General features: G+C 37.8%; 2 protein-coding genes across 3 annotated transcripts in view; one reads left to right on the top strand and one right to left on the bottom strand.

The window, feature by feature from the left end:
* Positions 1–14,485, top strand: part of FAN1 (FANCD2 and FANCI associated nuclease 1) — a 47,511-nt gene that overhangs the window by 25,891 nt on the left and 7,135 nt on the right. The gene's annotated exons all lie outside the window — the stretch shown is intronic.
* The window catches only part of MTMR10 (myotubularin related protein 10), a 41,773-nt gene continuing 27,463 nt past the window's right edge, over positions 176–14,485 (bottom strand). Inside the window, exons 6-16 of the mRNA XM_049813329.1 lie at positions 12,217–12,307; positions 9,582–9,756; positions 9,060–9,147; positions 8,807–8,895; positions 7,664–7,794; positions 7,480–7,549; positions 7,217–7,287; positions 6,178–6,347; positions 4,660–4,830; positions 3,590–3,772; positions 176–3,053 (exon numbers count right to left, since the gene is read on the bottom strand). Of these exons, the coding sequence (XP_049669286.1) occupies positions 2,454–3,053; positions 3,590–3,772; positions 4,660–4,830; positions 6,178–6,347; positions 7,217–7,287; positions 7,480–7,549; positions 7,664–7,794; positions 8,807–8,895; positions 9,060–9,147; positions 9,582–9,756; positions 12,217–12,307 (1,839 nt within the window). The 3' untranslated portion in view covers positions 176–2,453. The remainder of the gene's footprint in view (positions 3,054–3,589; positions 3,773–4,659; positions 4,831–6,177; positions 6,348–7,216; positions 7,288–7,479; positions 7,550–7,663; positions 7,795–8,806; positions 8,896–9,059; positions 9,148–9,581; positions 9,757–12,216; positions 12,308–14,485) is intronic.

The raw sequence follows: 14,485 nt of genomic DNA, 5'->3' as shown, positions 1-14,485 counted from the left end.
TTTTTTTGTTACCTTTAAACCAAAAGTTACACTTCTAAGGAAAAAAAGAAAAGGACACCATAGTTTTAACTGTAATTTTAAAAAGAAAAAAAAAAATTGGTACCAAAAGACACTAAGCACACAGGTTGAGGTCTTTTATGTCAAGTATCAAGGCAGGGAAAGCAGTAAGCTAATGAAAAAAAAAAAAATCACAAAAGCAGACTAATACAAACATTTGAAATAATGTAAGTCAGATGACTGCTTCAGCAAGCTGTAAATGAACACTAGTTTGTGGACCATTTAACATGCTCAGACTGTCTTGCAGCATAATTAGGCAATTGAGGTGAATACACATTTCTTCCTCGCAAACAGTTGACCAGAACCAATCTGGCATTATGTCATAACATGCATGTGCGTGCCTGCGTGCAGACGCACACATGCACACGCACGCACACACACGCTCGGCTGCTTTGCATAAAAAAGGGGGGTTTGGTTAGTTAAAAAAGGAAGTCTACCCCACACCTCATATTAGCTCACCTTTACAATGAAACTGCCTGCTTATCCCCACCAAACCAAACACAGTGCAAGAAAGCAGCATAGTCAGTACCCCCCAACAGCTTTGTACCTTAGGTAATTTTTAGACCTGGGGAAAACAGGGTCCTGAATGCACTGGACTTCTAGCACAAAGCTTGCACCTATAAGGCCACTCCAGATGTGTAGTCTCCAAAATAAATCCTTGAGCAATCTTAGCCATCCAAAACCCATGTTGCAATTTAGGCTGTGCTGAAGACCAGTTTGGTTTTACAAACAAATGAAAAGCTCCAAATCCCATCCCTCCCTGCCTTTTTTTAAACTGCAATATACTGCATATTATTATCGTACAGCTTTTTCACCCCCCCTCCCCAATAACTGAGAATAGCTTGTAGTCTATCATACAAGGCCTTCGGTGCCTTAACCTCTGAGTCAGCACCTGAATAGAAGCTTGGCATTGGTTCAATAGCATTTGTGTTTTACACAGAAATCGGATAATACAAAATGCAGCCTCACTGTTAAGAGAAGTCAGCCAACAAAAGCCTTAACCTATGAGAATGACACATTACTATTCCTCCACTCTCCCAGTATACTTTCTTGCTTTTCTCCCTATGAAACTTGAGACATTTTCTGGCACAGCATCCAGCGGAGAGGTATCATTTAAAAGCTTTTAGAGTGAAGAGGAGGCTACTGCATTAAGCAGAGGAGGCTGTTGGATTTAATTCCCTCAAGCAGCACTTGTCCATTGCACTGTCCATATGGACATGCATGTATGTAAGAAGGCAGCACCACTAACTGCTCTACTTCCAGCACCTGCTTACAAGTGACAACAGCACTAGCACCCCTCGTGGATTTGGCCACTTGGAGCACGTCCTCCTTTATGGAACCCAGTAGGGCTTAAGTATGAATTCTCCTGAAAGCTACTTCATCCTGCAACAGGATGAGGAGAGGGTTGGCAGGGATCAGGATCCATGCAGGGATACAATGCTGAGTATTTGAGGTGCTTACATTAAAAAGTGAGGCTCTCGTGAGACTTACAAATGAGCTTAACCTTAAAGAAGAAAAACCTGCTGTCTCTTGAGCTGGCCTTCTGTTATTTCCAGAAACGGAGAGGAGGATGCAGGGGATGGAACAATAACTTACCATAACAACCTATTGTAAAAAGTTGGGGGGGAGGAGTGTCAGGTCAGCTGCATTAATCTTGCTACTGTTTCCTCCCAATTAAAGGCACTTCTAAAGCTACTGCAAAACCATATCTACAGTAATGTTTTAAGGTTAACAGTGCATTGTCCTGAAGTTGATTCCTATAGTCTAAAGTCAAGCTCATGACAAAGAGCACAAATCTGACTAATTGTTAATGAATACCTTTTGGGGAGAGAAAGAAAAGGGAACAACCACTCCATGGATACACACTGCATTAACACATATGTAGGATGATCCAAGTCACGGAACGTTGGTATGTATGTATGTATGCATGTAAGTATTCTTCCTGAAGAGGCAATCTGATAAATAGCTTGTTCCCAGATTTCAGCTGTCGGTCTCTGTCCACTGCACTGAACTACTTTGATTTGCCAAGCTGTCTTGGCACAAGAGTCACTTCAGTCACTATCTGGGAAAAAAGACATTTCAAGCAGAAGCCCTGTTAATGACCACACCATGCCTTTCAACTAGCTAATGAAATGCTCCATCGCATATAATAAGCCAAACCACAAAAATACAGAAGAAATTAGGGACCAGAAGCCCTAGCAGATGAGAACTACTGAAGACAAAATTGTGCGATTTGAAGCATGACTTGCTTTGCTTTTAAATATTTGTGCAAAACTTACATAACGTTTGTATATAAAAATTATTACAGCTTTCAATGCCGCATTTAGCAGTGTTAACTTAGAAAAGACAAAATGATATGCTGTGTTCTCCCCAAAGCTTTAAACCACCGCATCATCTTAATCTTCATTTGCAAGTGTCTCAGTGGATAGCCAGATTTTGGCCCCACTTAAAAATTTGCTTAAAGGTGTCCCCAGAATGCTCCGTCTGCATAGGTTCCCTACAGGAGAAAATGGGAATGAGGAGGAGAGAAAGTCTGGGGCCTCAGAGGTGTCATTTAAACCATTTGCTCTGAAGTACATCCTGCTTTGATCCAGTTCTGAGCAGCTGCCTTGCAAAGAAGAGTTGCTTTTGTACTGCCGAAGATTCCGGTTTAACATGTCTACTTCATCTGCCAGCAAAGAAACTTTATGGAAAGCAGTGATGAAGCCACCATGATTAATCTGGGCCTCAGGAACCCAGCGGAAGTAGCACAGTTTCCACAGTTTTATTTGTGTTCCAGAGAGATGGGGCAGAATTACACCGTGCAAATCAACAGGCTTTGCAAACCAGTCTCTGAAGTACTGTTCCATACTGTTACTCTGACTCTCTGTTTGCTGTAAAAAGTCCGGTTTCAGTTTTAGTATCAGAGAGTTTCTTCTTGGAAGGAACTCTTGCTCACTGATGATTCCATTTTTTAATGCTGGGGGGACACCTCGCAATGTGGAGCTGTAGTTTTTCTGCAGAAAATAAATACCGGTAATTTTCCAGTTTTATGCTTATTGGAATAGCAGATTTCCCTGAGCTGCTAGGCTGCATCATCCAGAGAAATGATGTGACCTTTAAACAGTTCTGAGCTTGTGAGTCACTACTGCAGGACTCACAGGGCAAACTGTGGCCACCTGTAGCCTTTAAAAAGAAATATGTAGGGTTTTGAGGCTTTCTAAAGCAATGAATGATTAAATTAATCAGTGTTCACTGAAAAAACTGACAACCCTGGGGGAAAAAAGTGGCATGTCATCACTTTTCCACAGGTGAAGTAAGGCAAATGTTGGCAGTGAGCTCAGCCCTATCAGAAAATGTCCCAGAGCACAAGGCTCAACAATCTGCACCTTTACTTCTACAGAAAATAATTTCTTTAGGCTGGGAAGCAAAGAGAATTAATGCTCCTATTGCTAAACTGAGGATGTAAAACACTATATAACTACATTTTTAAGCATTAACACTTTATGGTTAAGCACAGAAACAATCCATTCACAGACATCACTATAGTTACCTTTGAGCGTTTAAAAGTTTTCACTGCTCCATTTTGTACACATGGCGCGCTCTTCCCAATATACAAAGGGTTGTGAAAGAGCAGGCGGTCCCTGCTTGTAAACTGAAGAGACCAGTCCCAAACACAAGGAAATTTGAGGCCTTTCTCATCACCCAGCTGAATATTTTTGCTTATGGCAAATTCCTGCAAAAGTTAACATTCAGGCATATTAAAATCAAAGAAAATAGGCTTATTCACAAATCTTAATTATAAACCAGTGCATAACTATTGAGCATAGAAGAGCAGGGATATAATTTAGAGGTGGCTGTGGATGAAAGCAACAGAGCAGCAAGACAGTCTGCTGCTGGAGAAAACAGCTGTACCCTGTTTTTCATTTGTGCAATGCAGAGGCAGGACTACTTACTCAGCAAAAATTAATTTTCAATGATATTAAATTGTTTGTTTACTCTTAAATCCCCCAAACTGCTATTTCAAGAATACACTAATGGTCCCTTAATGCTGTACTTCTTTGTAAGGTAGCTACCTAAAACTTTAAAGGGAAAATATTTAAGAAAATAAGTAAGTTTTACTTAGTTACTTTATTAGCCATCAAATGTTTTCTACACACAGTTCTGATAAGCTCCAGTTTTCAAAAACTGATCTAAGTATTCAGTTTTTTAAATACCTTTAAACTTAACAGTCTTTTCCAACTTTTTCAACTATTTAAACAATTACATCAGCAGATTTCAAAGTTTGCCTGAAGTGTGAAATTCTGTTTATTGCCCGTCATTCTACTTTAGCAGTTCCAGATATAAAATCTGTTTCCTAGAGGAGTACAAATAATAATGTACAATAACAATGCTTTTCTAGGAAAAAAAAAAAAAAAGACTGTCTATGCCAACTGTCTACGGAAAGATCACCTGAAAGAACATTCTGATCATATTCATCTGGGGAGCTGAATATTTTGCCCCAAACAGAGTGTGACATTTTGAAAAATACAAAGGAATACCATTTAGTTGAGATGACGTTATTTCCAGAAGGGCATGCTGAAGTCTCTTATTTGAAAAGTATGTGGAACACTTCATACTCACAGTGCTTTCCTTTACTCGCTGATGAGGACAATTGAAAAGGAAAGTGCCAAACAATGAGATACGTGCACTGTCGTACAATATGGTCAAGTACATTTCAGAAAACTCGAAGGCTGCTGGGTATTGTTCTAGCAGCTGCCAAACACAGTCAAGAAACATCAAGAACAAAGGAGACTGGGAAAAGAAACAGAGAATTATTAGCCTTAACATAAGGTTTTCCCAAGTCACACCAATTTCTTTGCAGTTAGTGCTCCATTAGGGTATTCAGCTATACCTCCGGTACATTCCCCAACAGGGTAATCTATTTGGAGTATTCCATTTTGTATGATTTTATGCAACTGTAAAGCCCTGTATTCCTGTTTAGCCACTTTCACAAGCAACTATGTGAACTGGCTTTCTCAGCATTACCTTTCCACAGCCTTCCCTTCTCTGTAAGAAGCCAGTCAATTCTTTCCTGGGTTCTCTTCATACTCATGTAGCTGCAAAAATGCTTTCTGCCATCTTGTATGTCCCTCATTATTTCCAAATTAGTGCTTGTATGAGCCTTCCTTACTAATCGGCCTTATTTTCACAATGTATATACTTCTTCCCTGTTTGGAGTCACTGGAGGGCTTATGATTCAGCCACATTAACTTCTCACTACACTTTCTAGCTCTTTCCACAGTGGCCCATGAATAGCAAAAGTATAAACTATCATTTATGTAAAGTTTTAGAAATACTTTCCTCTTCTCAATTTCACCTGTCTGTATATCCTTTCCTAGGGTCAAAACATCTGCTTTCGCATTATTTCGCCCTTGGTATTTCAGTTTCTTTATCCTACATGCATTTTCCCTGCTTAGTGCTCACTGTCCTCAGTTTATCTGTTGGCTCCACTCTCGGGGGATGCTGCTTTTCTGTTACTCTTGGGCATTGTCCCCAAAAAAGGCTGCTAACCTAGGGTCCTCTATTTTTCCAACTGCAATTACAAGTTGCTCCTTTGCGATGAAAAGGCCAAATAAGATTAGCTGGAAATACTGAAAATCAAGCACTATGCTACCCTCTATTAATCTGTTTGGCAGCTGTGTATCAGTTCATAAAGCTGCAGTGCTTCCCTATCAGCTCAGTACTTTTCAAAGTACTGCACGTTGATATGACTTCGCATTCAAAAAACTAGGGATGAAAACAGATACCCTTGGTAAAACAAACAAAACAAACCACCCCCTCCAAACCACTCCTAAACCCCTTAAGTGTGGGCTGTGCTAGCATTTGTAACACTGGGACCTCTTCATGTATAACACTGAAGCAACATAAAAACCCAGCAACATTTGATTGCACCTGGTGTTTCACTGATTCTCACAAGGCTACAGAAGATAAAGAAAATATATCTCTATCCTGGACAAAGACTCCTTTTTTTCTGACATTAGTTTAATGAGATTTGAAAGTATCAAAAAATATTTTTACTTTTAGATTTCTGTGTGAATAAATATTCAGGCTGATATTAACCAGATACTGTTATCACATACAAATACAATTCATTTTTACCTCTTTGTCAGATCTCTTTAAGTGGTTACACCTATCTAAAAACTGATATCCTGCCATGACCCATTCCTTCTGTATTAAGCTTTGAAATCCAACAATTGTTCGAAAATAGGGATCCAGCATGACTTGAATGAGAGATGCAGCAAGACAGCTCAGGTCCCGTCCCTCTTCCTCTGTGAATAACATACAGAATGTATGAAATATATAAGGTGTATATATATACACGTATACAGAATTAGATCTCAAAAAGCAGCAACTAGGTCTAGTATTTTTCTTTTAATTTCTTTTAAAACATGCTTTTTGCTGCCATAATGGTTCTCATAGTTTAAAAAAAAACCTAGAAGAAAAAAAACACTTTTTTTTTTTTTTTTTTAACTGAGACTCATACAACAGAAAAGGTTCCTGCAGTATCCAGCACTACAATACATTCATCAAGAACAAAATACCCACCCAACACCTCATATTTAAACCAAGATGTGCTAAGAAGGAAGGTGTTCATGGTGCTGGAATTTTTTCAACAGATTTTCCACCCTGAAGCAGTTTTTGGAAGGTCATTATATGGGGAGAGTGGGATATACCAGCTGGACGGGTCTTGTAAAAGTTACAGAAATTACAAAATTTCTGATCTTGATATGAGCAAATATTTTAGAGTCTTTTTTTTTCTGGAATATCTGTTTGCATTTACACAACAGCAGCCACTGTTAGTGAAATACTTTTGTACATAGGAGCTCTGAATAAAACTGACATTGCTTATGCATGGAGTATTAGACCAGTTAACACACTACAAAAGTTCACCCTAATGTTTTGATTCTGTCATATCATTATCAGAATAAAAACCACAAAGACTCAAAATATTCCTTTGATGCTGTGGACTACACTACAGTTCAGAGACATAACAAAATTATTTTCCTTTCTAGTTCCTCAAATACCTAAAATATTTAGAAGCAATGGGGTTTACGTGTAAAGATGATTTTATCTAAATGTTTTTATCTACATTATCATACTAATGCTAAGAATACAGCATGCTATATGATTGGATTACCTTGTAGAACTACAGAAACATGCTTACACTCCATCATATATACAAGCTCAGCAGAATGCTTAAGAAATGATCTAGACAGGAAAACAAAATGATACAACAGTTAATATAACAGGTTTGCACTCTAGAAGAAAAAATATTTGGAATATCTATATTTACCTAACTCATATATTAGAACAGAGAATCCTTCAACAGATTCACTGCTTATTTACACTGGTGAAAGTTTTTCACATCTCATTAGCCATCATTTTATTAATGGTACAAACCTAATGTACTCTAACCAGCGAGTATTTTCCAGTGAGGATAGCCACTTCTCTTCAGTTTCTTCAAAAGGCTCTGCAACAAAGAATGCAGAACAACTTCAAATAACTATTCCTGTTAGCCAGATCTAGTAGAATTTGTTGTATTTCAAGAAAGTAACCACCATGAAAGAAGGACAGTCCAGCATACCATTAACACACAGCTGTTTGAGTTTGACATGTGCAGCCTGGATTTCCTGGATGTTGGGGAGACACTTGTCCAGATCAGATTTGTAAACATCACTTCTTAGAGGATGGCTTCGAGTTATTGCATTACAAATCCTAAATAAAAGAATCAGCCATTTTATTATTAGAGCAGAGAGAAACAGTCTTTCAAGAAACATGCCACAGTCTTTAACTGCAAACAACTAAAACCACATAAAACATGCACCTTATTTAAAAAAAAAATACTCTAGTTTATATTCGGGAGATATATTGCTCCTGCCACAAAGCTATTGACTCAAATATTTTTGGTATCTGTTAGTTAAAAAACAAAATAATGGAAACGCTGGATCATTAAAACAACAAATTTGGGAAATGAAAATCTGAGGCTGACTTACAGTTAAAGAGATCTATTCAATTTTTAATTTTCCACAATCTTTAGTAAGACTTATCTAGGCTAAATAAACAGAACATATATAAAGTTTATAAAGCCAGGAAATCTGACAGGGTTTCAAATAAAACTCAGAGATCCAGCCTAACATACACACAGTGCAAGTGTTTGTACTACTACAAAAAGTCACCTTCCAAATTAAACCAAAGGAAAAAAGCTAGTAAAGCTTTTTTACCAAGCTAGTAAACTACTTATGCAAGGCTCTAAATGCCTTCATCTTTCATCAAGGACAATGAATGACAAATACTTCACAGAAATACCGAGTGCATTGTGGCGCTAAATCTATAGACTGTATTTCCCAACGCCACAAATAAATAATTTTTACTGTGTCTTGCTGAAGCAGGTAAGAAAATCTCCACCAACATAAGGTGTAATATAGTAACATCAATAGAAAAGATTAAGTCTGTTCCTTTTATCAGTAAATCCTCTCATCTAAATGACTTGCTGTCTAAAAAATAAATGTCCCTTAAAATTTGTAAAATTATTCAGTATTTGAAACTGAAGTGGACCTCGAATAGAAATTGTGCCAGAATTATATTCAGAGAACAGTTTCTCAAAAGCTATTGCACTACAACATTATGAAGCAAGTAGCCTCTCAATTACCAATTGCTGCTGTATGTTACACAGTCACTTGCATTATGCTACACATCTGATTAAAGAATAACATAACTAATGATTTACCTTTGATCAATTCTTCTTTGTTGCAATACATCTTTAATGTTGGCCATTCTTACGAGGGCACTCCCATTAGGGTGATTCCAGGACCATAACTAATTTGGGAAAAAAACCACAAAAGAAACAAAATAATGCAATTTAGTGTTGTTCCACAGAATTTTTTTTCTTAATGCTACACACAAAACTATGTTAAGAGACATACGTATCTTTAATATTGTACAACGATCAAGAACAGTAACAGAATAAAGACTACACTTACTGGCATTCGTCTCCCAATAAAAGAGTAGGAGTACAGCTTAAGGTCTTGATCTGCTAAGGAAGATGGAACCACAAAATATTCTGGAAGGCTTGGGAAAAAAATATGATGCAAGAGGTTACTTTTCCCTATGTATTTGACCAGCTTTTCTCTTGCTGCAATGCTGTGTTACCAACTCTGTTAAACTATAATGCACCAGCCCCTAGTAATACAGCAGTGCTAACTGGTTGTCCTGTATGCCTCCATGATCTTATATATCATTGGTACAGCTCAGATGTATTTGTTTAGAAATGTGCATGTTTCAAAGGGAAGTACAAAAGCATGAAAGCAACAGATGCCCCAAAATATAACATTTCCTTTAATGACAACATTTGCAGGATCTTTTAACTGAGGGCCTCTTCAGAGAGTGGCACATCTAAGAAGTGAAGTGCACAGTTAGGTAGGATAGAGGCCTTGGTAGAGGAAACAGGAAAAGACAGCATAATTGCCTTGTTTTCTTCTACTGGTGTTACAAGAGAAACTTACCAAGTAGATATCATATAACCTTCATTGACCGAACAAACTCTCCACTCTGATGCACCTGTCCTTTTGATTTCTCTATCCCAATCAGAGTAAGTTTCAAACAAAGGCGTCTGCTGACCACTGGCACTGCCGATGCCGCCACCACCACCTCCTGGGTCTATTCCATTCACCTTCTTTGCTAGGAAAAGAAAATTCATCAATGCACATTTAAAAACAACAGAGAAAAAAAATAAAACTCTTCACCTTCCTAATTAAAAGAATGAGCCACTAGCATCAGGACTAATGTTACCTATTTTCGTATTACAACAGATCAGTGATCTAATGACAGCTTCACAATACATGACGATGTAAATGGGGTTTTTTCCTGCAATTTCAACAGAGAAGTAACGCAAAATTGGTATGTTGTGCTGCTTGATAGAAAGCAAGACATACTAACAGTCAGGAATGAATGTTATCTTCAGTCACAGGATTTCTCTCTTCAACATGCCAAAGTTTGCAACATTTTAAAAACATGAACCCTTTATAGGCTACCCTTTAATTAGGTACCTTATGAAGAAAGCAAAATAAAAAAAATGGTGTAGTTTCAACAGCTTTATTGACTGCTGTATTAAGAGCAAATAAAATAAACTGAAGGCCAGGTTAATTTTTTTATATATATATATATATATATATATATATATATATATATATCTCCACACAAAAAGGTGGCCTGCCATTTTGTCACTAGGGTCCAAGATTATATAGTCTGTTACTAATACAGAAGGATCTCCTTTGCTGATCATTCTTTAGGTGCCAAGCAGGCAGTCAGCTGCGTCAAAGACGACTACATTTTGTTTCTTGGCACTTGGAAGTAACTTTTTAGAAAGAAGTGAGATAAACTGAGACTCAACCCTATTACCTCTGCCATGAAAGCTCCTAGCTTTAGCAAGAGTCTGTAAAGATGTAAGCGCCTGCCCAAACAAAGCAGAATACAGCTTTATGTCTCTACTGCCATCTCAGTGATTGTGTAGCTTCTACTTCTTCCATCTATCAACTTCACTCTTGCACTAGTACTCAGACTACTTATGTTTTTCAGAAGAAAACTTGACTAAAATCAGAATGAAGTAGCTGTTCAAAGACAGTATACAGAGAAATATGATAATTACAAAAAAAAGTTAGAATTTTACTGATCAATGGCAGGATAGGTAATTATCAAATATAGCCTGGGAAAAAATGATGTACGTATACACCAGAGCAATGCAGGCTCTTTATGTTCCTCAAGAAGCACAAAGACAGTATTTCAGCTTTTACTTTACTGGGACTAGCAAGGATAGAGAGTCATAAAACACAGTGCTGGAATTGTAAGATCAAAGCCAGAGATCTATACTACAAACACCAGGGTTCAAAACAACAAAAAAAACCCCCAACCCAAACCAAAACTATTTCAAACTCTTTTCTCCAGCAACTGCAGCACAGCAGAACAACTATCATTTGCCATTCTGATCTGCTGCTCCAGAGGAACAACATTTTTTACCCACCTTATGTAATTCTTCCACTAGGTATTTTTCCATACAGCAAATGGTATTTTAAGGACAGAGTAAAGGCAACTTTATGACAAACTAACATTTTGTTCACACTCCACTTTAACATTTTATTGTAATTTTACCTGCAAATTAGCTTCCTCCCTAGTACTTTATAATGCTATAAGTACATGGACCTGAATAACTGCCCAAGTTTTATCAGGTAAGAAATTGTATGTGTGATTATGTGTGTAACATAATCACAAGCACACTTATTCCTGTGCACGTGCAGGGCAGTCGTGTAGGCACCTGCATAAAAAACATGCATTTTTGTGCAAATTCGAAGGCCTGAGCTGCTAATTCCACAACATCCAAATTTTGTAACAGGCAGATCTGTGGTTTCTAATGACAGCTGCTGAATAAGTATTTCAGCACCACAGAACTACATCAATGGCACTTTCTCTGTTTGGAGGCTTGTTACACTAGAACTGATGGGTTTCAGCTGTGTATTGGCTGGGGAACACTAAGCAGTGACCGCACAGCATTACACTAGAAATCAAGTTCCAAAGGCATCTTTTTCAGGCTTACCTAACTGACAAGGTTCAGTTGGAGATTGGCCTTGAGCAGAGAGGGTGTGCTCCAACTCAGCAGGGGTGGTGGAGGTTTTGAGTGGTAAGAACTGCCTAGTAAGCCTCTAGGAAAGAAGGTATGGAGTCCCAAGTTGCACAAATCCTCCTGCAATACCACCAGAAGAGAAACTTATTCCCAAAAGAAGGGCAGGTGAACAAGCCTGCCTGATGGGAGATTAGCTAGGTACCTAGAGTACCGATATAGACATACAATAGGAGGATCGAAGCGTGAATTGAGAAATATGAGTATTCATGCTGATGTTAAGTGCTGACATAGGTAGGTTTGTTTTGCTTCAGACAGGGAAGACATATCTTTCAATTTTGGTCGTTAATATCTATCACAATGAACAACTTATAACTGAAAGTAAGAGGTTGGGTGCAGGACAAGCCAATTGTATTACCCCTGGAGAAAGCCTCAAATGCTTTTTGCCACTGCTTCTGGACAGAAGTCTTACTAAAATTAAATACTAAGAAATAGGAAAAAAAAAATCAAAATATTTTCATACTTACCTAGATTATGATATATTTCCCCAACATACTCAAATGCAAAGAGAAGCTGAAGATCCGTTGGCTGAGAATAATGAGCTATTGCAAGGCACACCTAGGAAAGAAACATTTATTACTGTTATTTATAGACATAAAATTTATTGCCCTTAATTATGACAGCATGAAATATGCACAGCAAAAGTCAAAAATCAGTCATCTCATGTTTTATTTCCATATTTTATTTGAGAGAAGTGAATTATGTAGTTAAACATACTCATATTTGCCAAGAGACCATTACTGTAATCGTAGTAGGTGAGTTCATGACTATCTATCAAGAGTGATTACCTGGTAAGAGTGGACTAAGTTTTGGCAAGAAAGGTCAGACTGCAACAGGCATCCCTAAACATGATTCTCTGTATCAACAGAGACAAGCAAGGACTTGGAGATACTATGCTGTGCCTGCCCACCTGCATATAGAAGTAAGGAGAACAGAAAAAGAAAAGAGCACAACACACAGGTAGTAAACACAGTACAGTAAAATCTCATTTGCAATTGGTCTTTTGATTTTATTTTTTTTTTTTAAATAAAGAGTACTTATCAACATAGCAGAAAAACATAAGAATGGCCACACTGAGTCACTCCAAAAGGTCCAACCTACCACTCTGTCCCTGACAGTAAACAGCAATCAATGCTTAGGGAAGAGGGTAAAAATAGAGAACGCATAAAATGAAATTTTACCAGGATGTATTTCAACAGTTCACAGTTCAGGCACTTCCTGAACTAAAATCTGTTATCAGTATTCAACAGCATTTGACAGATGTTTCTTCTAAAAAGCTGTCAGTTGGGTCAAAAGGTTTTTGAAGTGCGACTTCCCTTTACAAAAGCCCTCTTGGTTCTTCCCTAAAGTATCACATCTAACCAAAAGTTTGTATCTGATTAAATTTTTATTATCTTTTCCACTAATTCACCCCATATAGGCAGCAGGCTCACCAGTCTGTACTACCCAAAACTCAACCTTCAAAAATTTCTGCTCTTGGAATGGAAAACAAGAGATTGGTTGCCCTTTGAAGACATCCAGGACCTATGTCAATCCTGCACCTCATTAAATTGTATTCCAAAATTTTGAAGGGCATTGATGAATATAAACCAAATGCAAATTGTCTGGTAGTAAAGAACAGCTTTTCACCCAAGTTATTTCAAAATAAGTAATTCACAGTGGGAGATGCTTTCTTCACGTTAGTCACTTGGTTGGTTTGTCAGCTGAATGGCAGGCCAAAGATTCTCCATTAATCTCCAGTTTCAATAAAAAGTGAGTCTTTAAGGTAGGTCCTTTTGCCAAGGATGGGGGATCTACAGTTAAATATGCCAGTAATCACCCCTTTCTCAGTCCCCAGCTCATCTTGAGAACTGAAACATCAGCCAAACTCTCTGAGGGTAGCAAGATGTCAGCTTCATTAAATTTTGGTCTAGCCCTTATAGGTTCTGTCCCAGATGACTGGATTTCATCCACAAAAGAAACCCACCCATAACTTCTAGATGCCTGCAGGTTTATAGCAAGCTCCAACACTGTCTCTGACAATCTCATGCGTTAATCAGGTTTAACCAGGCTGAGTCACAGCAAGCCCTGCCCTGGGAAGGGAAATTCAGCAGAGATTTAAAATAAGAGAGATGCATCCTCAGAACAGCAGAGGTTAACTTGGGGCACAAGAAAGAGTCTTGCCTAAGTCTTCACGTTCTTTGCAACAGTGTCGGGACCAGCATCACATAAGCAACTGGTTTTCTAATTGTACAATCTGTTCATTTTGGTAAAACCCTAAAATTAAAATTGAGAGTGCAGCACATGGTTTAAGATTAGACACTAGACTTCAAATATAGTCAAGCTTTGCTAGCCTTTGTCACTTTAAACCTAGCTATTCACTAATAAATATAAAAAAATTTTGACAAAACCAGTAATATCTAGAATCAAATTCAGGAAGAAAAAAACCCCAAACTTTGAAGTAGAGATTGGCACTGTTACTCTCTAAATTCCAGGACTTGATTTGGAGTCTCTAGCTTTGCCTTCTTCTATCAGTATTTGCTTCTCTATTTGACTAAAATGTACCCGCCTTACCTCTAAAGAAAATATTTCATGAAAAGGAGGCTATAAAACACTAAACTCTATTCTATATTTTCAGATACAGAAATTCCATGTGACAAAGTTTTTAATTAGGGACAAAGACATAGTATAAGTTCACATTATTAACCACCTAAAATTTTTCCTTTCAATTTTCTTCCTTCCCTTCAACTCTCCACT

Source organism: Accipiter gentilis, chromosome 10 (genome assembly GCF_929443795.1).
Source record: "Accipiter gentilis chromosome 10, bAccGen1.1, whole genome shotgun sequence".
Classification (NCBI taxonomy): Eukaryota; Metazoa; Chordata; class Aves; order Accipitriformes; family Accipitridae; genus Astur; species Astur gentilis.
This window is presented reverse-complemented; position numbering and strand designations above follow the sequence as displayed.